This window comes from Aspergillus karnatakaensis, assembly GCF_047715665.1.
Source record: "Aspergillus karnatakaensis strain CBS 102800 unplaced genomic scaffold BJY04scaffold_32, whole genome shotgun sequence".
In the NCBI taxonomy this organism is placed as follows: domain Eukaryota; kingdom Fungi; phylum Ascomycota; class Eurotiomycetes; order Eurotiales; family Aspergillaceae; genus Aspergillus; species Aspergillus karnatakaensis.
In genome coordinates, this window is record NW_027395744.1 from 311251 (window position 1) to 337360 (window position 26110).

The following is a 26110-nucleotide window of genomic DNA, read 5'->3' on the forward strand; positions in this document are numbered from 1 at the left end:
TTGCCGTCTCACTTTGCTACTGGATGGTTGCTGCCTCTATTGCCGAATTAGCCTCCGGGATGCCATCTGCTGGTGGCGGTACGTTGTCTTGACTTTCCTCAATCCTAACCTCTCGCTGACCTGGGCTGTAGTCTATCACTGGGCCTCAATTACTGCTGGAAAATACGGTCGCGTCTGTGGTTTCTTTGCCGGTTGGTGGAACTGCTTGGCCTGGGTTCTTGGTGGCGCCTCGGTGTCTGCTATTCTCGGACAGCAGACGGTCTCCATGTATGCGCTGATGCATCCTGACTTCGAGATGAAGGCATGGCACGTGTTTATCAGCTTCATCATCTGCACCTGGCTGTGCTGCTCGGTTGTCCTGTTCCTGAATCGCTTCCTTCCGCAGCTGAACAGCTTGGGAGGTTTCTTCATTCTGTCCGGTGTGCTTATCACCATCATTGTCTGCGCGTGCATGCCTCACGTCAATGGCATTCCTTACGCCACAGACGAGGAGGTCTGGCGCACCTGGTCTAATCAGACCGGATACTCTAGCAATGGTTTCGTTTTCGTCGCAGGTATGCTGAATGGTGCCTACGCTGTAGGCACCCCCGATTGTTCCACCCATCTTGCCGAAGAAATCCCCAAGCCCAGCAGGAATATCCCCAAGGCTATTCTGGCTCAGATGAGCATCGGTTTCATCACCGGCTTGCTCTACATGATTGCTCTGTTCTACGCCGTGAACGACCTCGATGCTGTTCTCAACAGTGCCTTTCCTCTCGCTGAAATCTACCACCAAGCTAGTGGATCAAGGGGTGGCGGTCTCGGTCTGCTCATTGTCACCTTCCTCCCCACTGTTATCAACTGTGCCGGTTGTTACATTACCGCGGGCCGTACCCTTTGGACCCTTGCTCGCGACCGCGCTACCCCCTTCCCCAACTGGGTTGGACACATCAACACCCAGATGCACAACCCTTTTAACGCAACTCTCATTTGCGGTATCATCATTACCATCCTCGCCTGCATCTATGTCGGCTCCACCACCGCTTTCAATGCCTTCGTCGGCTGTTTCGTACAGCTGTCCTCTCTTTCCTACTTCGCCGCGATCTTCCCCCATGTACTCAGCCGCCGCTCTTCCTTTGTCCGCGGTTACTTCTGGATGGGGAATATCGGCTATGTGATCAATGTCCTCAGCTGCATCTACATCATCGCCTTCGCTATCATCTTCTGCTTCCCCTTCTCCCTTCCCACGGATGCAGCTTCGATGAACTACGCTAGCTTGATGACCGGTGGCCTGACCATCTTTGTTGCCATCAATTGGTTGTTTAGGCAGGGATCATACGAGGGTCCAAAGTTTGTCCCGTTGACTGACAGGGCTCTGATGGATGACGCCAAGTAAACGAGTTTCTCTACGGAAGCCAAGATTTGAAATGTACGAATAATACTCCGGCACTTTATTATATACGGCGCTTTAGATTGGTGGTTTGGCATATTAGCGGCCTCAAAAGACAACATCTTCATCTTCTCACAATTGTTACGGTACAGTTTGTATATATTTGCTGCATAAGGCTTTACCGTGTTCTAATGATACTATTATTTTTACCAAATTTTATCCACCAGGAAATCAATTCCGCTTCCTAGTTAAATTGAGTAACTAATTGAAGTATGCCACTCTTGTATAGTCACGTGAACACGCGTTTTCCCCAACACGAGAAAATCAACTTCCCTCCCGTCAGCTCAATGGACGATGACCCTTGACAAACACCCAGAAGACCATCCCTCGCTATGGTCTTTAAACCTTTTAAACCTCCTTCAATAAGGAAACCACAAGAAACATCGGTCTCAACACCCAAATCAGCCAAAACCACCACTGAAACGGACGATGGCCCGCCTACGAAGAAGCCGCGACTGACGCCTAGAGAAACTACCTCGATCGGAACGCGACCGACGGCAACGGGCTACCGGAAGCCTTTGCTGCAGGTGACGAATGTTGGAGAGGCGACGACTCTCAGTGGTGTCGGTGAAGGTGCGGATTCGGCCGGTGCGAAGTATTTCAATGTGCTCTGGTACGGTATCTCAACTCGTTTATCGTCGTCTCCTACAATAGTCCTTGAAGCTAAGGCTCTAATACAATGTTTCTGTTTAGGCGCAAACCGACCACGAAAAAGAACAAGACCTGGGACGGCGACGGAATCGTTTCGGCTCGCGATGGGTACCTCTACTTGCAGGACATCTCTGGGAGGGAAATGGGAAGGGTGATGTATGGATCTGCTTTGAAAGAGGGTACAACGTTGTCTATCGGAGGGAAAGAAGTCGAAATTGACACTGAGATTTCGAAGAAGGAATACCTTTCTGGGAAACGCTTTCTAGAGACTAAGAGTCAAGAGAAGCCGTCTCAGCCTCGAGGGCAGGAAAAGGCCCCTCCGAAGAAGACACTCGTTCCTGTTATTGGCAGTCAGAAGGATTCCACGTCGAACTCAAGGGTGTCTGATTCAAGGACGGGCAAGACCCTGGTAAAGGAGGGCCGTCCATCAAGTATAGCGAGTCGCGGGTCGGTCTCGGGAGCATACAAGAAGCCCTTGTTGACGGATACGGTTCTGACCTCTACCTCGTCAGAAGAGCCCACCCCGCGGCATGATCCGAAGCAGCCTGATGCATTGATCATGAAGCGGCCGAGCTCAGTCCCAAAAGGAAAACGGATTGCCGATGTCGTTGTTGATCCGATCTTGAGCAAGCACCTACGGCCGCATCAGCGGGAAGGTGTCCAGTTCTTATACGAGTGCGTCATGGGCATGCGCTCCTTCAATGGTGAAGGGGCAATTTTAGCGGATGATATGGGCCTGGGGAAAACATTACAGACAATAACCCTGCTGTGGACATTATTGAAACAAAACCCGATATATGAGGCTGGTCCGGTGATCAAAAAGGCTTTGATCGTATGCCCCGTTACCCTGATAAATAACTGGAGAAAAGAGTTCCGAAAATGGCTTGGGAACGAACGGATTGGCGTTTTCGTTTTTGATGACAAGAGAAAGCGACTGACAGATTTCACCATGGGCAAGGCATATAGTATCATGATTGTGGGGTATGAAAAATTGAGGACCGTTCAAGAAGGACTAGCTCGCGGTAATGGGGTCGACATCGTTATTGCAGATGAAGGACATCGGTTGAAGACACTTCAGAACAAAAGTGGACAGGCAATTCAGTCACTGAACGCAACGAAGAGGGTCATTCTCTCCGGTACGCCAATCCAGAATGACCTGAAGGAGTTTTTTGCCGCCGTGGACCTTGTCAACCCGGGTGTCCTGGGGTCCTTCAAATCCTTTATCAAAGAGTTTGAGGGACCTATTGTGAAGAGTAGACAACCCGAAGCAACGGAGAAAGATATTGAGAAGGGCGAGGCTAGGAACGAGGAGCTCCGAGAGCTTACGTCGAAGTTCATGCTACGAAGAACTGCGGATATCCTCGCCAAATATCTGCCACCGAAAACTGAATACGTTTTGTTCTGCAAACCGACTAATACTCAAGCAAAGATATATCAGAATGTGCTTGCTTCACCAGTCTTTCAGTGCGCTATCGGCAACTCCGAGAGCGCTCTGCAGCTGATCACCATCCTGAAGAAACTGTGCAATAGCCCTTCTCTACTATCACCAAAAAATGTCAATGAACCGCCGAGCGAGACAATCGCTGCCCTTTTGTCATCTCTACCTCCGAGCCTCCTCCGACACTTTTCTCCATCATGTAGCGCTAAGATTCGTGTCTTAGACCAACTCCTCCACCACCTACGCACATCAACATCGGAGAAAATAGTCCTCGTCTCAAACTACACCTCAACACTAACCCTCCTTGCCAACCTCCTCAACTCCCTCTCCCTTCCCTTCCTTCGCCTTGATGGCTCTACTCCAGCGCAAAAACGTCAGGGCCTAGTCGAAGATTTCAACCGCCTCCCTCCAAACCTCTGCTTTGCCTTTCTCCTCTCTGCCAAAGCAGGAGGAACTGGGTTGAACCTAATTGGCGCTAGCCGTCTTGTCCTCTTCGATGTGGACTGGAATCCCGCCACAGATATTCAAGCCATGGCACGCATTCACCGCGACGGCCAGAAACGGCATTGCCACATATATCGCATACTACTCAAGGGCAGTCTTGAAGAAAAGATCTGGCAGCGCCAGGTCACGAAGATTGGACTTGCAGATAGTGTGATGGAGCACAAGGATAGTGTTGCGCAGTTTTCGCGGGATGAGCTGAAAGATCTATTTAGGTTGGACGTGGAGAGTAAGTGCCAGACGCACGATCTGTTATCATGTAGTTGTGGTGGGCAAGGGTGTACTACCAGTCCTCTGGATGGGGAGGAGCCATCGCCCGATGATGGCCTTACTATCTCTGGCGACTCTAGTGAGGAAGATGACGAAGGTTTTGACCTTCCGGACTTTGCAACCCTCATGAAGGCCTCTGAGCTCAACATGGAAGAACAAGAACAACTGCTCGACTCAAAGATCAGACGACGCAAACATGCAAAGAAGTCCACGACCAAGAATGGCAGGAAGTCTACCGAAACCGGCGAAACAGTCGGTAAACAAAAGTTGCACGAAACACTTTCACACTACGCACATATAGACCCGTCCCTGTTCGTTTCATCGGGAAACTCAACATCACATGTAGAGCAAGTGGAGGATCTCAATCAGATTATCGACGACGAGGTCTTGCGCTCGCTACTCAAGGACGAGGAGAACAGGGTCGACTTTCTGTTTAAGAAGTCGACGAAGCCGGAGGTCAAGGATGCTTCTGTTAAGGCTCTTTCTCAACATAGTTCAAGTAGCAGCGCAGCGAGTGGAATCGGGAGTGGGAATGGAGCAGGCACGGCGGTGTCACCGGTTGATCTGTCCGATGATTAGATGTCAGTTGTCCAGTCAACCCTGCCGAGATAGATATAGAGACGAGGTGTATAGTATATTAATTAATCATCTGAGGATATAAGATTCCTTGATATGCTATAGTTAGCTGAAAGCCTAATTCGTGCTCGAAGTAAAGCGCGATGTGCTGCTGCGAGTATAGACTCCTTTCAACAGGGACTATCAAGAGCTGAGTCAGGACCACGGTCACTCTCCCCTTCCTTAGTCTTTTCGACGTTGACCCGAGATGGAAGGAGCTGCCCGCGCTCACGTACCTTCCTTCCGAACGATCATTAGGTGGTTGCCCTTTCCTCATTCATTGAGTGATGAAATAGGCCGGAGCGATCTAGTACCCCCCAAGTATATTTTCGGTATTACCAGGTTGGATGTCCCTGACACACCTAGTCCGGCCTAAGGCAATGAGAAGCAGCTGAAGATCCAATAGGAAAAGACATTGTTTTACTTCTATCAACTTGAAGCGCTATAAACAATCGATCTTCGGGTAGTTTTAGAGCTCGCTCAACTCCAAGCCGTCACAAGCTCAGAAAGTGTAGCTTCGCCGCCTACATTTCCCGGGAAGACAACGAAGGGAACACCCCTATGTCTTGAGGTCGGCTCGTCACATCTCCAAAGGGGTACGCCAGCGGCCGCTTGACCGGCTATCAGGGCTCGTTTCATCAAGAGACCTTTGGTCGCTGCATCGGAGGATGTTATTCCGCCCTGTAGGATACACCCGTTAGTATTTAGAGCAGAGATGTGAGATGGGAAATGAAGATGGTACGGTTACCTTTGCAATGATAAACCTCGGCCGGACTTCAATCCTCTGTAAAACGCCCACCAGCGCCTCCGCAACTTTAGACCCAATGCCTAGTGACGAGAGCTCGTCGTCACCCTTTATGAGCCTTCGGCTCGTCATGACGAGTGTATCCTTGCCGGCTTTGAGATGTTTCTCTGTCTTCTGTACGACCTTGGTGATTAGAGTAGCGGCGCTATCCGGAGATGCGATAAGGTCCTCGACTTGAATCTCAATCACGGAGAGGACATCAGACCCGCGATGGTCGGTCAAGTACTTGAGCTGTGCAGTTGTTTTCGGTACGTAGGAGCCAGCGAGGATGAGCCCGCCTGTTTCGCGGGGGTTGGGGAGACTAAGGTCTGTTGCTGTGAGGGGTGGGATTGGGTCGATTCCTAGACGAGTTGAGACAAAAGCTGCACCGGTGCGGTAGATATAGCGATAGCCTTTCGCTTCGGCTGTATCATCGGCGTCAGTATCAGAGTAAATAAGACTATTATGACGGAGAGAGCTACCTTGCAACACCCCCGCGACAAAAACAGCCATGTCCGACTCCGCAGCTGCATTAACAACGACCACTCCTCCTCTCGAAAAAGACAATAACCGCTCAGAGACTCCTTCCGGACCCTTAAGTCTGATATCATCAAGAGAGACAGAATGAACCTGACTCGCACCCCACCGCCCCGGCGCCTTCTCGAGCACATACTCCTTCAAATTCGAGCTCTTGTACCCAAACGTCGCATCCTGCGCAAACTGCGTCTCCCCTGCAGGAACCAATTGTTCACCCTCGGCGACATAATGCACATCGTTTATCGTAAACCGCCCTCCCTGGAAGAAGAACGGTGCGAGGATCACGGCGTCTGGTTTACCAAAGACATCCTGCGCTACATCGACTTCAAGTGGGAAATGGCCGCGTAGTGTACTATCACCCCTAAGCACAATGTCAACAGCGTCCTTGGCCTCGATACCGAGAGCTTGTTCGGCGGCAGACGCGACGTTTTGGCAGATCTCGCGGATAAGAATCTCGCATTCGCTGGGTGGGAGGGCGCGCGAGTTTGTGAGGATAAAAAAGCCGGGCGAGTGGGAGTGGAATTCGGCGGTCAGCGTAGGGATGTCCCAGACTGTTAGGACGGAGATGTTGTGACAAGTCTGTGTACCTGTTGGGTCGTCGTCGAGGACGACGAGGCGGCGGGGGCGCTGGGTGGGGGAGGAGAGATGGGTGGTAATTTGGGTGAGAGCGTTGGAAGGGTTCTCTGGTGGAAGGGAGGCAAGGGTGCTCTGCAGGGGAAGAGGAGGGTAGGATGTCATTCTGGAGGTGAGGATAAATCTTGAAGTCGATAGGTGAGGTCGATTGAGGGGATTGTTTGGAGATGTATATGTACCTGCTGTGGTGGATGATGAGGGGTCGGGGTTCTCTGCGGGGTGGATCGGAGTTTGTCCGATGGAAACAGAAGATCTTAAGCAAGATCACGAGTATAGTATAGTAATTCCTCTCATTCATGCTAGTCAGGTCCAAATCTTATCATGGAAGAAACACCAGTAGCGCCAGGCATGTGCAGGATGCAAAGGGGTCGTGACAGGGGATGGCAATGCAAGCAGACAGGAAATCAACCACTCCCAAACAAAAGAACAACGAACAAATGAATGGCTGTATAGATCCAACATCGTAAAACATCTAGGGGGAATGAGAGCCGGCCAATTGGCCAGGCTCAAAGACAGAAACCCAAACCCATAAATCAGTGTAGATCCACTTCCGGTATACAAGGGAAAAAGCATTAGCAATAACATATCAACAGACAACGAGCGATGAAAACTCAACCAACGACGCTGCGGAAACTTAAAGCTTCGAGGAAACCTCCGAGATCTTCCTTCTGCACCTCGACCACACAGTGCTCGAAGCTATCAATCCTAACGCGGGTGTTGGTTTCTTGCACAACTTCTTGGAAGGCGATACCGAACCGGTTGCGCAGGAGGTGCTTGTTGCTGCTTGTGTCTTGCTCGTCCTCGGATTCAGACTCAGATTCAGAGGATGACTCTTCGTCTTCCTCTTCCGACTCTTCCTCGTCTTCTTCCTCGCCATACTCAGCCCTCGCGGCTCGCTCAGCAGCTCGCTTCGCGCGTGCTTCTGCTCGCTCCTGTCGCTTTTTGTCCTTGGCTTCCTTCTTCTTCCGTCGTTCTTCACGGCGTTTAGCCATAGCAGCAAAATCAACAACACCGCCTCCGCCACCAGTACCCACAACAACGTAGAGACCACGGTCCTCGTCAAGACCAGCCAGGACCAGCGGCGTGCCGGCCGCTCGCCTCTTTCCAATCTTGATCGTGTCACCTCGATCTCTTTCTTGTACCCGGATAGCTTCAGCAACCCATAGGGCTAGTTTTGTTAGGGCTCCTGGGTTTGTGAAAAGCTTGACGTCCGGGCCATCCTTGACAACGGCAATGCGGAAAGCACGTAAATGCCGGATCTGGTGTTTCGATAGGAGTGAGGTGCCTGTGCGCAGAATCGCACGATGCAGATGTTGAGCAAGTGGCAGTGCGTCCATAAGAAGCGTTGGTGACTCTGATGTCAACGAGAGTGCGTCGTATGCCATCCAGAAACGCGGAAGAAGATTTCCCGGATCTGAGTCCGCCTCAGAGTCCTCTGCTCTTTTGGGCCGTGGTAGGCGTTTGGCATCCCATGCGCCGGGGACTTCCTCCGACCCAACCTCGAGGATTGCACCGACCATGACACCCACATCTGTGGCTGAAAGACAAGCCTTCCATCCCCAGCAACGGACAAAACCCCAGCCTTCACGAGACATGGCATGGCCGGATGCTTCTGGAGGCACCAAGCCGTCTAAGCCGTACATGGGCGCATATTTGAGGAGCCGTTGGCGTAAAACCCGTTTCAGCTCCATATCCATGTGTGTGTAATTCTGGTGGCACTGGGTTAGACTGATTCCCATCTTCGCCAAAAGTTTGTGCAACCGCTTTCGCCCGTTCTCTGTCCACACATGTAGCCTAGACGCCAAGTATGGACTGTGCAGCATGCTCTCGTAGAGTGACCAGTGGCGGACGAGGATGAATCGCGGTTCCGGCGATAATCGAATGGATTTGTCAGTAGGTGATCGAGCAGTAGTGGGAATGACACCCGCAATCTCTCCTCGTATATCGCGTTCGTTCGGATCTGGGGGATTTAACCGGTGGACTTCATCGCGTAGTATCCGCCGTATTCGCTCTCCTCGCTCGCCACCCCATCCTGCTAGTCCTCCTGACTCCGACGCGCTCGAAGCACCCACTCCAGACATAGTACGTCCGCTGAGTTCCAAGCTGCAGACCCCAACGATGGCCAGCCACAAGAGGTCGTTGTCTCCACGACCCAGTTCAGAGGCAAGGGAATACATGATCGAAGAGATTGGCTCAGAGTATGACGTGCCGGATGAGTAATACTGCTGTAGAACACTCTCATGCTTATGTTTCAAACGGAGTAGCCGTCTTCTCAGCGCTCGCGCGGAAGGTTGTTTTGTTTGTGCTGGGGAGGGTGAATCTGACACCGGTGTGACAGAGCGCGAAGTGTTGGAGGAATCTTGGCCAGCGCGTTCGCGTCGGGTCGGTGACGAAGTAATCGATGAGCCCTAGTTAAAGTCAGAGACAGCAAATAACAAGTCCACAACCAGCGACAATCATACGGAGTTACTCCTCCTTCGCTGCCGGGGCGGCCCATCCTCGTCCTCGAATTCCTCGTCTTCATCCTCACGCGACCAGGATTTCCGCTTCTTCGAGTCCGAGCTAGACGGCGGCTCATCGTCCTCATCATCATCAGCGTCCTCCTCATCGACCTCCGGCATCTCCAATAGCGCGTAGTAGGCCTCTTTCTCTCTGCTCATCTCCTCCTCTATATCCCCGTCATCGTAAGCAACCACACCCCCGTTTCCACTCCCAGATTTATACGAAATTGTGATACAGCCCTTTTCCACCCCAAGCGCCCTTTTCCGCAGAGCGTCCCCATCTCCACTCCCTTTCAGCGGTGAGCTGCCAAAAACATTGGCCAGATTCCACGGCCTCCTCGCGTCAAATACCCAAACCTCCACTCCACCCATGTCCTCTCCCTCCCCGCTCTCCTCATCCGCACCACCAAGCCCCAAGACATCGCCGAGATCGACAAGTCCACCGACTCCGAGACAGACAACCACACCCCCACTTCCTCCGTTACTTGTCTGCATCGGCTGGACGAGTTCCTCGCCTGCGCGCGTGAGATCGCCATATCCAGCGACAGGGTGGATTTTATGAGGAATGTAGTCGCGTTTCAGAAGAGCAGTTAAAATGCGGCACGCGCAGAGGGCGTCCGGTTCGAGGGCGACGAGGATCAAGACGGGTGGTGAGAGAGCGTGGTGTGCACGGAGAAGTTGGAGATAGAGGTGGGATATTAGTTGACGAGGGAGATACATAGTCGGTGACAGCGTGCGTGTCTATCATTCACTGTTCAAGTAGATTCAATCGGGGTTGTAGGTACTCGTGGTATCGGTATACTAACGCGTCGAGAGGACATTTATTAAGAATGGAATCGAAATAGATAGGCAGGAAGGAGGGAGGAAAGAGGTCTAACGGGGCAATTGAGGCCTCGCAAGGCCCTATAATTCAATAAAGGAAAAACAAGCAGGCTTGGGAATAATGTAGATGGATTGTTGGGTCTTTTCACAGGGTAAGCATGGATCCGATGCGCGCATCTTGTTCCAGCCTCGACGCGTCCCTCACGTGGGCCTGCCAAGACTCCTGCTTTCAAGGCCGGGGCCGCAGTGACGGCAACCGGCAAGGAATGCATGTCCATTCTTCTTTCATGACTAGGTATCGTATCTTTCACTTGGAATTTCTGGCTAGTGATCTTTAGGTATTACAGTTGAGTGAAATTCGCTGAGAATGTAAAAGCAAAGGCATATATCAGGTGAGCATCCATCTTTCCATGTGAACCTGTTTTGGGTGTATGATGAAAGGCACGCTGAAAGTGATATCCAAAGATCTACTGAGACAATAGCAGAAGTATTATGATCAAGCCAAGGCCCCGCTCAAGGCAGATCCAGTGAGCCAAATGGCGGCACACGCTCCCAGAACCGACAGTCCAACCAAGCGCTTCTCCCAAGGTGCTTCCTCGGTCAATTTCACAGCTCCGACGTTCCTCCTTTTGACTTCATAAGGAGAATCTTCCAGTACTGCCTGCTGCGATGTAGTGTTAGCAGTTGCGGCGTGATCTTGTGAGAACGTCCGCCATTTCTCGACAAGTCGTGCGATCTCCACGAGATCCTCCTTCAATGAACCGGGCTCGTTGGCATCGGTTTTCTCAACTTCAACGCTCTGGACATTGCCAAAAAAGTCCACCAGCTTCCGAAGACGGCCCTCCTGCTCACCTCCAGGGAACAGGTCCCATCGCACTCCAGGATTCGAATGAATCTTCGTCTCATCGTAAGAGTCAAACAAATCACCCAGTGTTTGCTTTGAATTGGTGCTTGTCACCTGACTTTCAAGAAACTCAAGCACATAGTAAGTCCAGCGGTCAATTACCGCAACACCGACATCGTTGTCGGCATGGTGAGAGTAGGATGACTGATCGAGTTCGCTGGATCCGGTCGCAACGATGTTCGGCGAATAGAAATGAGTGTACATCGTGTTCGCCTGGCACGTGTCGATCATAAAAAGTAGTTCATTGTAGCGCTTCTTCTCCCACATCTGGCCGAAAGCGTCCGCCAAATCCCACGCCCCAATCTCCTCGGCGTCTTGGAATTTGAGGAATTGGTCACCACCGTGTCCCGTCATATAGACGAGCACGTTGCTGCCAGCGTCCGATCCAAGACGCTTGCTGCGAGGGACATCCTCATCCAGCCGGTCGGTCAGGAGACGAATAAAGTTCTCCACTGTAACCTCATAACCGCGGTAGTCCACCTCAATGTTATCACCATATAGATCCACCGCGCGATCCGAGTTACTGTAGACCGTCCCGGGGAAAGCATTTCGAGGGTTGCAAGCCATGTCATCTGGCAGCATGACGATAATCTGAGAGTCGGGGATTCCGAGGCGCTTCACGGTTCGGTAGAGGGAGAGGACATTTGCAAGGTGGCGATAGTTGAACCAAAAGCGAGATGTAGCAACGAGAACAGCCCAGTTCGATGTATGCTCTGATGCAACTAAGGCTGTGAAAAGGAGGACGTAAAGGAGTGAGAGGGCCCGGGTGAACCCAAGAGACAGAAACATGGCGAGAGGAGATGGAATCAAAGCATGAGGGATTGGTTAGAAGCAAACGGACGTGAGAGCGCACGATTCAACCACAGGTGTCTAGTGGCTTGAACTGAATACTGATGCTAGTTGCATGGTACCTAGGTAGGTAGTACCGAGAAAGAACTGAAATGGGGCTGCCGCTGAAGGGACTCAAGGGAGTCAGTGCCCAGTGGGGAGAGGTCGAGGTCCGACATTATTTCTGGGGCTGTCTTAGTGGCGATGGATTAATAATGGGTCCGCCGGTGGAAGTGCCAAGACCTTCTACATAGTATACTACCTAAGGTATGTCTCTTGTGAATGGATCTGGATTATGATGGTAAGATGAATCTTTGATAGTGTATAGATATAGTGTATAGAGTATATATATCCAGACTCAGATCATCTAAACCAAAAGCCTGAAGAGTAGCTGACCCTGGCCAATTTGATGAAGCAGACAATCCCATCAACTATAGACGTTCAGATCACTGGACTCAATGTTAGCAATATAAGACACTTGCGCTGGGATAACTCACAAATTCTGCTGCAAATCCCTCCTACATTCCGGTGACGAGTTTACCCAGACACTAACACTATACGAGCCGACAGGAAACACGCCGTACCCTTTCTTGTTTATAGTCACAACGTCAGTGCGACTCCTCAGAATATCAGTCCATTCCTCTCCAACATGTGGCGTGCCAACAAACATGCGCTTCCGTGATGTCCCAGCGTTGCTCATAATACATGCAAGGCCGAAAGGATGTGCTAGATTCCCGTATCGAACGAATCCTGAGTCGACTTTAGCACATCTTGGGAGCATCAGTGTCCGGCTTACTACATACCAATACAATTCTTCTTCTCAAAATAGTCTCTCTGTGCCCCATTTGCATACAGCTTGCGGGCCTGCATAAGAATTGGAAGCTTACGAGCAGTTAAAGACGTATAAGAGTGCTCATTATCTCCGGAAATACCGTACAGGTCACCATAAAAGACGCATGGCTGACCAGATTCTCGCAGGAGAATCAGAGCATAGGCGAGCGGCTTAAAAAAGGATGCTACGGGAGCCTAGTTCAACGTCAGCTGAAGCTGCAAAAGATGACTCTCTTGCTTACCTCGAGAGACTGGCCTGGTTGCTTTACGAACCACATTAGCAGATACAACACTCGTAAAAGAAGAAAGGCCATACCGTGTCATGGTTTGTCACAAAAGTCTGTAAGGTATTAGACAAAGACGCAGAAGCCAGCTTGTATACCACTTACGACTGCATGGTCAGGACTCCGCGCTACGAGAGTACTCCTGAATATCTGCCGCATATCTGCCTTGTCTGTCTGTGACATGATCGAGAATCGATCAAGCAGAGGTACGTCAAATAGCGACAACTGGAACTCCATGATTTCCAGGTAACTCATCAGAATGTCGAGTTCGGCCTTCCAGTATTCTCCTACGAAGAAAAACCTCTCTCCGATATGCTTCCTAAGGCTAGCGATGAATTCCTTCTGGAATGAAGCCGAATAATGCTTCACGGCGTCTAACCTCATACCACTGAGAGGCAGCTGGTCTGAAATCCACTTTCCCCATCGGAGAACGTCCTCTCGAACATCGGGGTTGGAGTAGTCGATATCTGAGAACATCAGATAGTCGTAATTCCCATTTTCAATGCTGACATCGGTGGCCCAACCTCTATTGGGCCCACTGATCTTGAAGATAGCCCGCTCTTTGCAATTATCATCCCAGTCAACGCCGCTGAAATGGGACGAACCATATTTCTGGGGGCTGTATTGGTCACCTCGACCTGGGAACTCGAACCCAACCCAGCCCGCGATCTCTTTTGCCGGTGAGACTTCTTGGTTCCGGTCTAACATAGAGACATCGATCAGTAAGCTTCGAAAAGCAGAAAGCTGCAACCTGATAAACTCATACCTTGAGGGTCCACCTTGACAGCTAAAAACCGCTCCAAACAATCAGCCCCGGCTTTGTGGTTAAGCACAGCATCCCAATAGACCCCGATTCCCATATTCTGGGCGGCGAGAGCAAAATTCTGTAGTTCCTGTTTGGTTCCCCATTTCGTTGGTACAGATCCTTTCTGGTCGAATGCTCCTAGATCATAAAGGTCGTAGATATCATAACCGTTTCCAGAGGTACTTGCAGGTTTACACCCGGGTGGTATCCAGATATTGTCAACTCCCATGGCCTTCAGAGAAGGAAGCAGTTGCTGGAGGCGAGACCAATGGGCTCTATCGTCCGGAACATGCCATTCAAAGGCCTGGAACATGAGTGCATTATTGGACGCGGTCCATGAGGCGAGCTCTTGGAGATGTTTGGCCTCCTCTACTCACAGTTTCAACAGGAATGTCTTAGGGGGGCGATTAGCCAAGTTAACCTACCTTCAATTTCTTGCCATGGTGGCTGTTCTCGCTTCCGGAAAAATAGATTACAGAGAAAGCTGGATAACATTTGGTATGAATAAGGAATCACTCGTAATTGTGAGCCTCGAGGTGATCAGGGAAGAATCAGTTTCTCGGAGTTGCTGGCCTCGGAGTCTCGGAGGACAAACACGAGTGGGATGCGCCACAGATATGCAGGACATGTCATGTTGATGATCCATAACCCCTTGCTCAATTGCATGAGGCTAAGTGGATTAGGCTTATTCGTTGCATAGGTACACTCATAAACTCAATCTTGGCTTACTCGATTTCCCATGCAAATTATAATCTATGAAGCAGAGCCTGGTATGACAATAAGTATGCAGGTCAAAGTTCAAGCCGTTGAATAACAGCTTGCGATTAATATACAGTAACTTCATAGAGCTTCACAGCTGTTATATACACTATACTAAATCTCAACGCCTCGAAAGCTTCGGGTCAATGCGAACCAGGTATGGCCCTTAGTCCAAAACTTATTCCTTCACAGGCTGATACCCTTTATACCCCATCTCACTCTGCCTCCATTGATTTCTGTATGTGTCCATCTTGGTCAACTCCGTTGCCTGTCCTCCATCCGTTAGAGCTGCCTCGAGGCGACCCTTCCGGCGTTGCCGCACGCAGTAGAATGCCAATGCACCGATCAGAAGGGCACCGGCCACAGCTGCACCGCAGTACACGCCAATGTGAGCACCCTGTCCGAGATCGTCCCATTTCTCCGAAAGAGATTTCTCAGGCGGTTTTTCGATTGTTTCCTTCGCGGTCGAGTTTCCACTGAATTCAGCATGTCAGCCTGGCAAATCTAGAAAGTGAGCAGGAGTGACGTAGAAAAGAAGGAACCTACCTAACCACCTTGATGCTCTCGTAAGTGCCAGATGTTCCGTCATATGTGTACTCCTTTCCAGTGTGGAAGTCCTTCACGCGCATGCGCTGCACGCTCATAGTGAAAGGCAAATCGTCCCAGTTGACCAAACCACCACCCCACTCGATGTCACCTTGAGCTGAAGTCGGTAACCCGACAGGCCAATTGCTGAGCTTTACCTTGCAAGGCGTCTGGGGGTAGTTCTTGCCGTAAACAGTGGCAGGTTCAGAGTAGTTAACCGTGCGTACTTTGTCGCCATCAATCCACCACTCCAGTCGGTCTTTGTCCCAGTAGGTGGTATAATTGTGGAACTCGGTATCAGCATCCGTCACCCAGTGATAACCGCCTCGATCTGAGGTGGTAGTGTTGCCCTTCCCGAAGAAGTTGGATTGCACTCCGCTGGTGTTGTATCCCACCCACTCCCAGTCAATCTCATCGAGGTCGTCGGACATCAGAACCACACTGCTAATGATCCCTCCGCCTTTGGCCATTTTCGCGTGGAACTCCATGACGCCGAAGAAAATGTAGAAGTTGGAGACGAGGAGGGTTGAGGAGTTCTCTTTTTTGATAACAAAGTTGGCGCCTTCATCGTCGTATTCGTAGGTTCCGGTTTGCATCGTCCATAAATCCTCATCTAGGGTTTGGTTCAGCCACCATGTGTGCTCTGTGCCGAGGGCAGGATCGGCAGGGCATGACTTTTTGGTCGGGTTGCAGTCGGTCTGCGTTTCTTCCGTGGAATTGGAGGCGTTGGCGATGCCCAGCAAGATGCACAGGGCGAGGAGTGTGTAGCGAAGAGAAGCCATTGCCACCATTTCACCGTTGAAGGCGAACAACTCCCCTTAAATTCGCGTCTGTCTGAGATATCGAAGTCGCAGCGGGATTATGGGAGATTAACTTGATGCGGTTTCTCGTCAATAGGTTCCCGGTTTCCAAGATAGCTCATGACTGAATTGAAGAGCAGCGATTGGGAGGGAAAAGAAAGGGGAAATGAGATATCTCCAAGGCAAACCCAAAATATTAATTATGAAGAAAAGTGACGACCCACTTGGACAACTCGTTCGCCGGCTTGATTGAACAAGCCTACGCATACTCAGTTGATACTCCACAACCGCCGACCCGCGGATCCCTTACCATGGCGGCATGGCCATTTCCGGGTACAGTACCAAACATCCATGGATAAAGCTTGATTCATAGATGATAGTTGATGTTCTTGGTGTTCCTGCTTCAGGACGCGCTTTCAAAACACGCAAGAACAGATGTGCTGCATGGGCAGCACGCTGCACTGCAGATAGCAGATGCAATTTCCGAAAAGCCGAGCTCTGCCCAGGTGGAGCTTGCTATCTTAGCTATCTTACTAGCAGCTTAATTTTAGTAATCGGCCCACTCAGGTACAAGACAAACCGGTTTGTCCTTGCCGTTTACTGGTGTGCCTGAACTTGTTAAGAACTTAAGATCTTTGCATGGTGTTCGGAGTTTAGGGCAATAATAACAAAGCATAATCCGATCATGATAGGGTCAAGGATCGGAGCTTCACATACTCATTGTAGATTGTACTCCGGAGTACTCCGTAGGTAATAGGTATGGACTCGGCCAAGACGAACGCTCCACCCAGTCTCATTGGAATTTGGCACTGGCTTGCCTCGATTTCAATGATGATCAAGAACGAAGAAGATTGATCTGCTTGTGCCGATTGCCGAAATGCGCAAGAATTCCAGCCCTAACCCTCAGTTTTTTATCTTAGCAGGATAATACTTTTACTGATGAGGTCCCTTTTCATAATGACTTCCCCTTGCGGTTTTTGTACTTACGCCTTTGTTCATAGGATGCCAAAATTCAATGATATGCGGAAATGTAGCTTGCATGTTTATATACTGCCTCGATTAGGTACGATAGTAGACAACTTGGACGGGTTGAGCGCACAACTCGCCTATAGATCATAAACTCGCACATTTAACTCATGCTAAGATATCTGTCCAACTCAGAGGCCTGGTGGACTTCCAACCCTCATAGCTACTAACGAAGGGTAAACCAGTCTTCCTCTTGAGGTATTCATGTGGCTATAGCCCCATATTGATCGGTGATATCTGAACTGCACACTAGGCTTGCCATATTCTCTCGGTACATATGCTGAATTAGAGTACACGGCTGGAAGCAACTTTGCCTTGCCATTAGCTCTATACTGACTAGAACTTTGCCCCCGGCGCTTATGCGAGAGAGCACCTTGGGCCTGTGCTATCACTAGTTACAATGTCTTCAGATGGCATCCTTCACATACCTGATCTGTTCAATTGGTAGTTGCGTGTTCGTCAAGGCCAACTGATCCTCCTACATAAACCCAACTCCTATCGTACTTCTTCTAAAGTACACACCCTGATCTCATCAGCAAATAAATAAGATCGCTGAGATGATCGTACCATGCCAAAGGAGAAATCTCCGAGCATTTGCCAAGATAGAGATCCGCTTAGTCAGTCACCCCGCCATCAGATAAAACGAATGAGTCAAGTTGCCCCTCTCGACGCTGCGCATTTCAACATCTACCCTCGAGCGTCTATCTGATATCTTAATCGAAAACTACCTGAGAGCGGCAAAGAGCCAAAATGGGAGGCAAGAAAGGAGTTGAGAACTCGAAAAAGGCTGCCGGCAACGCTCGCGTGCGTACATACCTATCCTTGCTACCCAATATAGCTTGCAATTTTCTATTCACGACTCGAATCACTTTTTAGCCTGCTTTGGCATGAACTCTGATTCTGACTTACGAACATAGAAAGCCGAAACTGCCGCCAAAAAGCAAGCTGTCGAAGACAACAAACGGGCCGCCGAAGAAGACAAGCAGTGGTCGAAGGGTGCGAAGAGCTCTGCTAAAAAGTACGAATTCATACCTACTGACATTATCTTCGTTTTCCCTGGTCGTCTTTCGAGCTCAATTAAACCCAGCTAACCATAAAACTTTATACAACAGAGAGGACGCCGAAGCCAAGAAAGCTGAAGCTGCCCGCAAGAAAGCCGAGCGCGACGCCCTCCTCGCCGCTGAAGAATCCTCCCAGCCCTCGAAGCCCAAGAACACCAAATCTGCCGCAAAGAAAAACGCTCCCGCACCATCCCGGGGTACACTGAACCTCAACCAACTTGACGACGACGCGCCCGCGGCATCCAAGTCCGCCCTTAACGCTACTGGTATCGACAACGCCCTCGATGCGCTTTCTCTCACGGGCAAGGATAGCAGCAAGATTGACCGCCACCCAGAACGAAGATTTAAGGCTGCGTATGCGGCATTTGAGGCCCGACGGCTGCCGGAGATCGAGGCTGAGACCCCCGGACTGAGGAGGAACCAGCGGATTGAGCTGGTGAAGAAGGAGTTTGAGAAGAGTGAGGAGAATCCGTTTAACCAGGTTCATGTTGCATTCGATGCCTCCCGCGACGAGATTGCGGCTGTTCGAGACGCTGAGAGGAAGAAGGTCGAAGCGAGACTTACGAGGTAGATTTCTTGATTTTGTATATATGTGTTTCTATACCCGAGACAGGCGAGGATTGTGCGCCAATGAGATGACGAAGAAGATGAACTTTTTTATATAGAGAGATCAAATGAGGTGATGGTCTAGTCCGTGTATAAACGTTGCATAGTACGGCGCGCAGCTATTAACGGCCAGGAACTGATAAGCCAAAAGCAAACGGTCAGAGGTATCGTCGTCATGCACATAATATCCAATACAATATAGAAGCTGAAGAACGAGGCATAAAAAATGCCGTCACCCCATGACAGCGCGCACGTCCCAGACATACACGCTCTCGTCCCACCCAACACTCGCGCACCAACCCTCGCTCCCAAAAAGACACCAATCTACCCCTGTCGCAAACTCCGTATGCTGGTTCATCCGACCCAGCTCAGCACCCATAATTGGCGTTGGCCCGGACCGCATAAGATCTATATCTCCGACGACGCCAGAAGGTGATTGATCGCTCCAAGCGCGACACGTCATGTCATAACTCGCGGTGAGTAGAACATTCGAAAGATGCGGCGACCACGCAACCCTTCTGATCGCATAATCATGCCCCATCATAACAGCCTGTGGCCCCTGCTGTGGTGCCCGAATGTCAAACGTCCGGATCGTCCTATCCACACCCGCAACAGCGACCACTGAAGGCCGGTACTTATTCCAGTCGTGCGTGAGGGCTTCAGAGGGCGGACAGGCAGCTGGTGGGGCACCCGGTTTACCCGGTATTGGAGAGACGGGCGCGGCGTGGATAGGTATTTGGAGAGTGAGGTGGTTCGAGGCGGAGGCTGGCGTGCGGAGGTCATAGAGGCGGAAGTAGGAGTCTGACGAGACGCAGGAGAGGATGTCAGGGGAGTGCGGTGCGAACGCGGCGGAGTAGGTGCAGCTGTGGGTGGGAAGGGTGACAAGGGAGTGCGGGCGCTGCGGGGACCATATGCGAACGGTGCCATCCCAGCTGCTAGAGCAGAAAGTGTCTTTTGAAACGAGGTTCCAGCCGACGCTGAAGACTTCACGATTATGTTCCTTCCAGTTCTGGATCGGGAAGTCGTTAAGGGTGCAGTCGAAGAGCTTGATGCTACCGTCGCCGGAGGCAGTTAGGACTTGATGCTCATTGGCTTCGGACCAAGCGAGGTCGTATAGAGAATCCTGGGTAGTAAACCTAGAGAATCAGTTGTGCCTTATGGAATGAGCAGGTCCGAGAGTGTATACCACTTGACCGGCACAATGCCGTTTGGAGTCAACTCGAGAATGAATAGACGGCCATTGCCAACTAGACCAAAGTTGGCGGATGAAGCCACTGCCAATCTATTGTCAAAGAATGGAGAGTATTTGATTGCATAACCGTTGTAGCCTTCGGTGCGGAAGTGCAACATGTCGACGGCTCAATGATCGGGGAAGGAAGGTGGAGGGATAGGAAGCGAGGGAGACAGCATGAGGATGGACTGCGGGGAGTCTCCATGCGCTGGAGCCGAGGTACGTGCTCACTGGGGCTTTGCCTCCCTGCTCTCATCTCAAAGGCTCATCGAGATTGGTCTTGACAAAGTTGCTGTGACCATTTTTTTTCATTGCCATGACGTGCAGAATCCCTCACTATGCATGATGAAGCTGAAGCTGAAGCGCGTTAGTTGTGACTGGCCACATTCAGAGCAATCACGTGCAATGAGAGGTCTTCTAAACGCATTGGAACACGCGCAACTGCGATGTCCACTTCCAGCTTCTAAACCCAACACAGGCATGATACCCCTAGGCTCGTCACCAGACTAGCTCATTATGTACCACCGGGAAGATTCTCGCTATGGATCGGTATTTCTCCCGCAAAAGACCACACAGTCCGGTCGAGCCGCCATCAGCAGCACATGACGATGACAATGCCTCAACCGACGTAAAGATAGCTCAGCTGCTTTCACTCTTCCCAGAAACGCCCCAGGAAACGCTCCTCGACATCCTTGTTTCTTGTAGTGGCTCCGTCGAAACCGCCGCTACCACAATAATCGAGCAAAAGCAATTCGCGTCAACGCCGAAGCGGACAAAGACAGGAGGAACATCAGCCATTCAGACCTCTTTAAAATCTCATATCCACGTTTCTCTGAACGCAAACGCAGCCGACTCAAGCGAGTCTACATCAAGGCCAATCTTGAAACGTGGCAACCCCGTACAAAAAGGCAAAACCCTCTACCTATACACCCCCGAAGACGTCTCCACTCACACCTCCTGCACCATAATCCATAACTTCCTCCCCGCCGACCAAGCAAACGCCCTCCTCCTCGAACTCCTCGACGAGTCTGTTCATTTCTCACGATACCAGCTTCAGATTTTTGACCGGACCGTTGAAAGCCCCCATTCGACCTGCGTATACGTTTCCACTCCGGAAGAACAAGCTTTGCATACAAATGAATATACATACGGAGGCTCGTACCACACTAATATCCGGCAGGCAACGCCTCACCTGCGCGGGATTTCAGCGCGCGTGCAGGATGCCGTGAATGCGGAGATCAAAAAACGGATCAGGGACGTCTACCCGGAGGGCAAAAAGTTGAAGTACCAGTCACCGCGAGAGTGGGTACCCAATGCGGCTTTTGTGAATTGCTACGACGGACCTGCGGAGAGCGTCGGCTATCATACGGACCATCTCACTTATCTGGGTCCTCGAGCGGTGATCGGAAGTATAAGTTTAGGAGTGCAGCGAGAGTTCCGAGTGCGGCGGATCGTGGCGGAGGAGGCTGAATATGAGGGAAAGGCAACGGGCACAAGAGCCGATGCGCAGGGACAGATCTCTATAGCGCTGCCGCACAACTCTCTCCTTGTCATGCATGCGGAAACGCAGGAGGAATGGAAGCATGCGATTGCCCCCGCACAGACTATATCTCCGCATCAGTTATCAGGTAATCGGCGGATCAATATCACGTACCGTTGGTATCGAGACTCGCTACACCCTCGAAACATCCCGCGGTGTCGCTGCAAAGCGCATGCGGTCCTTAAGTGTGTCCAGCGCAGGCGCGATACAAGGGGTCGCTACATGTGGCTATGTTATATGGGTTCTAAGCCAGGAAAGAAAGGGTGTGGATTCTTTCAGTGGGCCAATTTTGACGATGATGGGGAGCCGCTCTGGAAGCAACCCCAAGTCAACAAGGAAGATGCAAATGCCCCAAAGCTCATGAATTTTGCCGAATAAAAAATGCTTTGGTACAAACCCAAGTAGACTAGCATTGATGCAGGTTAACATATATACATCATTTGGCTAACCTCTCTTGCGGAACCGCGAATGCATGAGATTGCTTGGCGCAACGGCATACGCAAATTGACACATGGTGGGGGGGGGGGCTGCTTAAAGTCCAGCGAGGTTGCCATGCTCCGCCCATTCATCATTCAGTGCCTGCGCAGTGATGTAAAGCTGTACAGAAGATTGGTCGTCTATTGTGGTCCAGTAATCAAGTGTGTAATGTGCAGCATGACGGCTAATACTGAGCCGATATCGGGTACGGTTGTAGTCGCTGACTGAAAATATGACTACAGATAGATCAGTCTATGCTCTGTTCAAAAAGAATGCTCGTGTGTGACGTACTGTGTCCATAATCCGAACCTAATGCGAGAACCACTTCAACGTCCAGCGTTCGGGTCACCGTTCAAACGAAGCTCGGCAGTCAAAGCCGCTCTTGAATGCCTCGACCAGATATAAATTTGACTTAGCGGAGAACGGTGATTGTATGCTAATCCACGTAAGTATCAGAATTCATTCCATTGAATCAAAAAAGGTGACGTACCGATCTTCGTATCTCCTTGAACGGGACAGCGCGAAATCCCGATCAAACTTCTACCATTACCCCAGCAGGCCGTGTATCAGAGGTAACGGGATGTCCTGTCATCCGCTCGATAGCACGGGTATCGTTGGGGTCAATCGGCGTGAGGCCTCTTCGGACGGCAGCCGAGCGTCGTCTAATCCACGGGATAACGAGAGTGAAGCGACCCGAGCTCCAGAATTCAGCACAACCCAGGGCTAAGGCGAATGCGCAGCAGACGAGAATAATCGGGACCAAAACTAACGCGACAACGATAATCGCTGTTTTTTGTTTGGGGTTCATGGCGATACCTATACAGTCGAGTCCAATACTGCCATGTAGAAACAGAATAGGAATGGAGTAGTCGGATTTGGGTATTGATAGAGAGGCGCGAGGCATGTAGAGGAGTGCGAGCACCGTCTCTTGTTTTCCTCTTGACGTACCTGCCTAAACAAGCGATGCATCCTTGGGAAAGACCTCCAAAGGAAGGAACACCAAGAATCTCGTCTACTTAGGTAGACGGCGAACTGGCAATCTCGCATATCACTAACAAAGCTTCCATGTGATGCATGGTAGACCTATTCCAAGGCCTGCTCCACGGGTGGGATAACCATTTGCTTGACCGAAGCCAATGTGTCACGGTCTAGACGATTGAAGTGAATCTACGCGACCCAGTCAGCGATGCCCTATGCCAGAAGAGCTTCAACTGAATCTTACCAATTCATCTGCTACGCCTCGAGTAGCACTTCCAAACAAAGTAGCGTCCGACCGGCTCGCTTCAACCTCATATTGAACGCGCCGAATCCAGATGCCATCCCAATTCCAATCGCCCGGGAGTCGTGTTTGCGGGTTATCGCGTTTTGCGCGGTCCAAGACAGCAGTATCGGTATCCTTTCTATGAGCCTTCCACGCATGCCATGCGCTTGGGTTGCCTGCTGCCTCGAGTGAAACAGAATCGAGAACTGTTTCATCATCGAACGATGTGCGAATGTAATTTAAAATCTCCAGGACCGGAACGGTTGTCCTCGTCGTGAGAGCAATTTCAGCCGGTGCCGCATGGGCAGTCTGGCTCCCATTGACTTCGTCGACACCTTCGGCCCCATCTGGTTTTGAATCCGCAGATTCCTGAGTAGAGTTGTTAGGGGCTATTGTTTCCGAGCCCTTATCATTCGATGATTCTGAGCTTACAGCCCTCAAGGATGCTGCAGAACTCCCGTCAATACGTCGTGCCCGCCCGAACCAGTGCGGGAATGCGTGTCTAAGACTAAACCCTCCCGGTGGTAAACGTTCTTCGTCCGTCGCGCTGACAGGGTCTTCGTTGGACACGCCGGTGCTGAAGGTATAGGTAGTCAGGGGTACAATAAGTGGATGGAATACATCGGTAGAGAAGGTCACCAGTGGTGGTCGATCAGGGTAGGATGGTGGGAAGCGAATTTGGAAGCGGAGAATGGCAGAAGCGTACGGGCCTCAATGAACAAACAGTTAGGCTAGACTACACGATTCAAGGGAAGAAACTGCACCTTACCGGCGCGAATAAAGATCACACAGGCCCAAAAAGTTGGGTCACCCGGGCTGAGGCTCACATAGACTCCCGGAGGAGCTGCATGTTTCAGGCTCGCGCTGGGTTACTGTTAGTACAGGCGCCCGTGGCTTTAAAGATAATAAAGTACTCACTACTCCTGGAGTAGTTGGTGTCTCCGAAGAGATGGGATATTGGGCAACCGGGTCGTTGACATGGTGCCAATCGAGGAAGATGCAGGGACGTCTGGGGAATTCGGATGGAATGTTAGGGATGATCTCAGGAGACAAGTTGCTCTCGGAGAAGCTCCACGGATCGGATCTTGGCGGGTCCCACGCTTATCATCGCATCCGAAGTATGGATAGTTACTGCGTCCTCAAATCACAATATATTGTTCAATCAGAATATGACTCTAATACATCTATTTGGTCTATACAATCTAAGTAGTCTTTCCATCCTCATCCTGATTCCAATGTGAGGGCCGCTCCGAGATCGATCCAGGTCCCGCGAATCCAAGAATCACCATGCCCTCTCCAACACCCTCGTAAATTCCCCCAGCGATTCCTTCCAACCACCATGACGTGGCATCACTAATAGCATTCCCAGGTTTTCCGTCACACATATTCAAAATTACGGATCCGAAGCTCACGCTTCCTCGGCTGACCTTTTCGGCAATAGAAAGAGTGAAAATCGTGAAACGTTCCGTGATCCGATGCGAGCGGTCATACTCGTATAAACGAACCATGGTCTGCTTCATGAAAGGCATGATTAACTGCAAAAGCAGACAAAAATAGACAATGCTAGAGGCAAGTAGTCGATGAAGGTAAGATCTCGCAGGGAGAGCAGAGTTCGGTTGTTGGGATAGAGTCAAGGACGGTTTCAGTTTCTCGGGCAAACTGCCACGGAGTGTAGCAGTTTCTTCACTCGTCAGGTCGTCCGGTAGAGCAGAAAGAAGGTAGGCAATGGCGTGGAGATATAGTGAACGGACCAAACGGCTCTCACATTGAGGCTGTTGAGCCTCGTAGCCAGCATGACGGAGTAAATTGAGCGCTGTCTACACTTAGTCCGTAGTTTCTCGGTAGACGGCCAGTGTGCGTAGTATCGGTCAGTGCATACCTGGATTCACTCTATTCCAGCGTAATCCCGAATCCATCTCCTGATTAGCTGGTACACCCAAAATGACGGCATCCCTATTGTTTCCAATATCCTCCCCCGATACAGAGCTTGAGGAATCCTCAGAGTGCCGTACTGTACTTCCGCTCCCAGAGGAAGAGGGGCGCGGTGTGCTATCACCTGTAGCATAAGATGCGGTTTGTGGGGGCGAGTTCGTTTCCTCTGCCCTGATGCTTGCATATCTCGTAGAGGCCAGGCGCTGCTTGATCATAGTGGGAATAAAAGGTGGAAAAATTGAAAATGCCGGTGGGCAGCCGGAGGCGTCGCTCTTAATGGATTCGGCCATCATAGACGAGTGTTCGCAGAATCAAGAGCAGCGCTGAGTATCGAGCTGAGACCAAACCTCTAAGTGAGTCCGTAAGTAAATCCGGGCCGGACTTCAGAGACAGTGCAGAGAGAAAGTTGCGTAAGTTAAGCCTGCCATTTCTTGCTGGGAGAAGTGTCGGAATCACCCCACTATGGCGGGTAAGCTGATGATAGGTACAGCCCCATACGGGAAGAATCAGACTCTAGAATTTGGAGAATAATTGCAGGGGAGGGGATAATAATAATTAAAAAACCGTTGAGGCTTGAAGGCGGCTTGGCCGAGTTTCACATGTCAACCAAAGTTCTTCCTCATCCACCCGGCGCGCGGACCTAACAGCATACCTAACCTATGTATAGATACGTACTATCGTCAAATACACATGGATCTGGCAGATTTGAAATCCATTTTAATTGATCCATGCATGCTGAGGGGTGTTGCCTAGGTAGGTATCTAGGTAGGCCCGGGAGGACTACGCCCTGTCAGATCACTCGGCAAATTGGGGCTGTTCAGCTGTACCTCTTCACGCCCTTCACGCCCTTCACGCCCTTCACTGCCCACCATCCATGTCACCCTAGCCCAGCCGAGAACAGGGCTACGGCAGAAAGAGTGCTTATAAGGAAGATTCTTCCCCCACCGTTCAAGATGATAGAACAAAATAACGGTCATTGAATACGTCATATCCGGGGTC

At 50.8% G+C, this 26110-nt stretch overlaps 13 protein-coding genes across 13 annotated transcripts; 4 read left to right on the plus strand and 9 right to left on the minus strand.

Moving 5' to 3' along the window:
- The first annotated feature begins 221 nt into the window (after positions 1-221).
- Positions 222-1583, plus strand: BJY04DRAFT_191999 (putative choline transport protein). The gene has a single exon (XM_073711731.1). The coding sequence runs from the start codon at positions 266-268 to the stop codon at positions 1373-1375; it is 1110 nt and encodes a 369-aa protein (XP_073570044.1). The 5' UTR covers positions 222-265; the 3' UTR covers positions 1376-1583.
- Positions 1584-1761: 178 nt separating this feature from the next.
- Positions 1762-4868, plus strand: BJY04DRAFT_219503 (DEAD/DEAH box helicase; the record flags this gene model as incomplete). Its single annotated transcript, XM_073716600.1, has 2 exons — positions 1762-2042; positions 2123-4868. The coding sequence occupies 2 exons, from the start codon at positions 1762-1764 to the stop codon at positions 4866-4868; spliced, it is 3027 nt and encodes a 1008-aa protein (XP_073570045.1).
- A 414-nt stretch (positions 4869-5282) lies between these two features.
- Positions 5283-7007, minus strand: BJY04DRAFT_83068 (uncharacterized protein). Its single transcript, XM_073721151.1, has 3 exons — positions 6171-7007; positions 5653-6113; positions 5283-5585 (listed from the first exon to the last, which is right to left on the minus strand). Exons 1-3 carry the CDS (start codon positions 6961-6963, stop codon positions 5385-5387), a joined length of 1455 nt encoding a protein of 484 aa, XP_073570046.1. The 5' UTR covers positions 6964-7007; the 3' UTR covers positions 5283-5384.
- A 149-nt stretch (positions 7008-7156) lies between these two features.
- On the minus strand, positions 7157-9746 carry BJY04DRAFT_192006 (cell division control 45 family protein). The gene is made up of 2 exons (XM_073711732.1): positions 9321-9746; positions 7157-9266 (listed from the first exon to the last, which is right to left on the minus strand). Exons 1-2 carry the CDS (start codon positions 9729-9731, stop codon positions 7470-7472), a joined length of 2208 nt encoding a protein of 735 aa, XP_073570047.1. The 5' UTR covers positions 9732-9746; the 3' UTR covers positions 7157-7469.
- Positions 9747-10343: 597 nt separating this feature from the next.
- Positions 10344-12063, minus strand: BJY04DRAFT_192009 (GPI-anchor transamidase). The gene has a single exon (XM_073711733.1). It carries the CDS (start codon positions 11872-11874, stop codon positions 10678-10680), a length of 1197 nt encoding a protein of 398 aa, XP_073570048.1. The 5' UTR covers positions 11875-12063; the 3' UTR covers positions 10344-10677.
- A 343-nt stretch (positions 12064-12406) lies between these two features.
- On the minus strand, positions 12407-14328 carry BJY04DRAFT_208270 (alpha-amylase; the record flags this gene model as incomplete). The annotated part of the gene is made up of 7 exons (XM_073713968.1): positions 12407-12663; positions 12717-12939; positions 12987-13007; positions 13061-13084; positions 13134-13729; positions 13795-14202; positions 14259-14328. 7 exons carry the CDS (start codon positions 14326-14328, stop codon positions 12407-12409), a joined length of 1599 nt encoding a protein of 532 aa, XP_073570049.1.
- Positions 14329-14593: 265 nt separating this feature from the next.
- Positions 14594-16466, minus strand: BJY04DRAFT_192013 (glycoside hydrolase family 16 protein). Its single transcript, XM_073711734.1, has 3 exons — positions 16202-16466; positions 15139-16050; positions 14594-15068 (listed from the first exon to the last, which is right to left on the minus strand). Exons 2-3 carry the CDS (start codon positions 15966-15968, stop codon positions 14771-14773), a joined length of 1128 nt encoding a protein of 375 aa, XP_073570050.1. The 5' UTR covers positions 15969-16050; positions 16202-16466; the 3' UTR covers positions 14594-14770.
- Positions 16467-17681: 1215 nt separating this feature from the next.
- Positions 17682-18746, plus strand: BJY04DRAFT_192018 (DUF1014 domain protein). The gene is made up of 3 exons (XM_073711735.1): positions 17682-17807; positions 17921-18021; positions 18116-18746. Exons 1-3 carry the CDS (start codon positions 17754-17756, stop codon positions 18633-18635), a joined length of 675 nt encoding a protein of 224 aa, XP_073570051.1. The 5' UTR covers positions 17682-17753; the 3' UTR covers positions 18636-18746.
- pex7 (putative peroxisome biosynthesis protein (Peroxine-7)) lies at positions 18747-20377 on the minus strand. Its single transcript, XM_073711736.1, has 2 exons — positions 19857-20377; positions 18747-19806 (listed from the first exon to the last, which is right to left on the minus strand). Exons 1-2 carry the CDS (start codon positions 20018-20020, stop codon positions 18903-18905), a joined length of 1068 nt encoding a protein of 355 aa, XP_073570052.1. The 5' UTR covers positions 20021-20377; the 3' UTR covers positions 18747-18902.
- BJY04DRAFT_83145 (putative CUE domain protein) lies at positions 20378-22380 on the plus strand. Its single transcript, XM_073721153.1, has 2 exons — positions 20378-22079; positions 22161-22380. Exon 1 carries the CDS (start codon positions 20443-20445, stop codon positions 21817-21819), a length of 1377 nt encoding a protein of 458 aa, XP_073570053.1. The 5' UTR covers positions 20378-20442; the 3' UTR covers positions 21820-22079; positions 22161-22380.
- A 1-nt stretch (position 22381) lies between these two features.
- On the minus strand, positions 22382-22963 carry BJY04DRAFT_83146 (uncharacterized protein). Its single transcript, XM_073721154.1, has one exon. It carries the CDS (start codon positions 22820-22822, stop codon positions 22451-22453), a length of 372 nt encoding a protein of 123 aa, XP_073570054.1. The 5' UTR covers positions 22823-22963; the 3' UTR covers positions 22382-22450.
- Positions 22912-24224, minus strand: BJY04DRAFT_83136 (putative ubiquitin-conjugating enzyme). Its single transcript, XM_073721152.1, has 4 exons — positions 24098-24224; positions 23949-24043; positions 23141-23889; positions 22912-23085 (listed from the first exon to the last, which is right to left on the minus strand). Exons 1-4 carry the CDS (start codon positions 24157-24159, stop codon positions 23002-23004), a joined length of 990 nt encoding a protein of 329 aa, XP_073570055.1. The 5' UTR covers positions 24160-24224; the 3' UTR covers positions 22912-23001.
- Positions 24225-24287: 63 nt separating this feature from the next.
- Positions 24288-25621, minus strand: BJY04DRAFT_83165 (uncharacterized protein). The gene is made up of 2 exons (XM_073721157.1): positions 25059-25621; positions 24288-24992 (listed from the first exon to the last, which is right to left on the minus strand). Exons 1-2 carry the CDS (start codon positions 25402-25404, stop codon positions 24382-24384), a joined length of 957 nt encoding a protein of 318 aa, XP_073570056.1. The 5' UTR covers positions 25405-25621; the 3' UTR covers positions 24288-24381.
- Between the last annotated feature and the right edge of the window lie 489 nt (positions 25622-26110).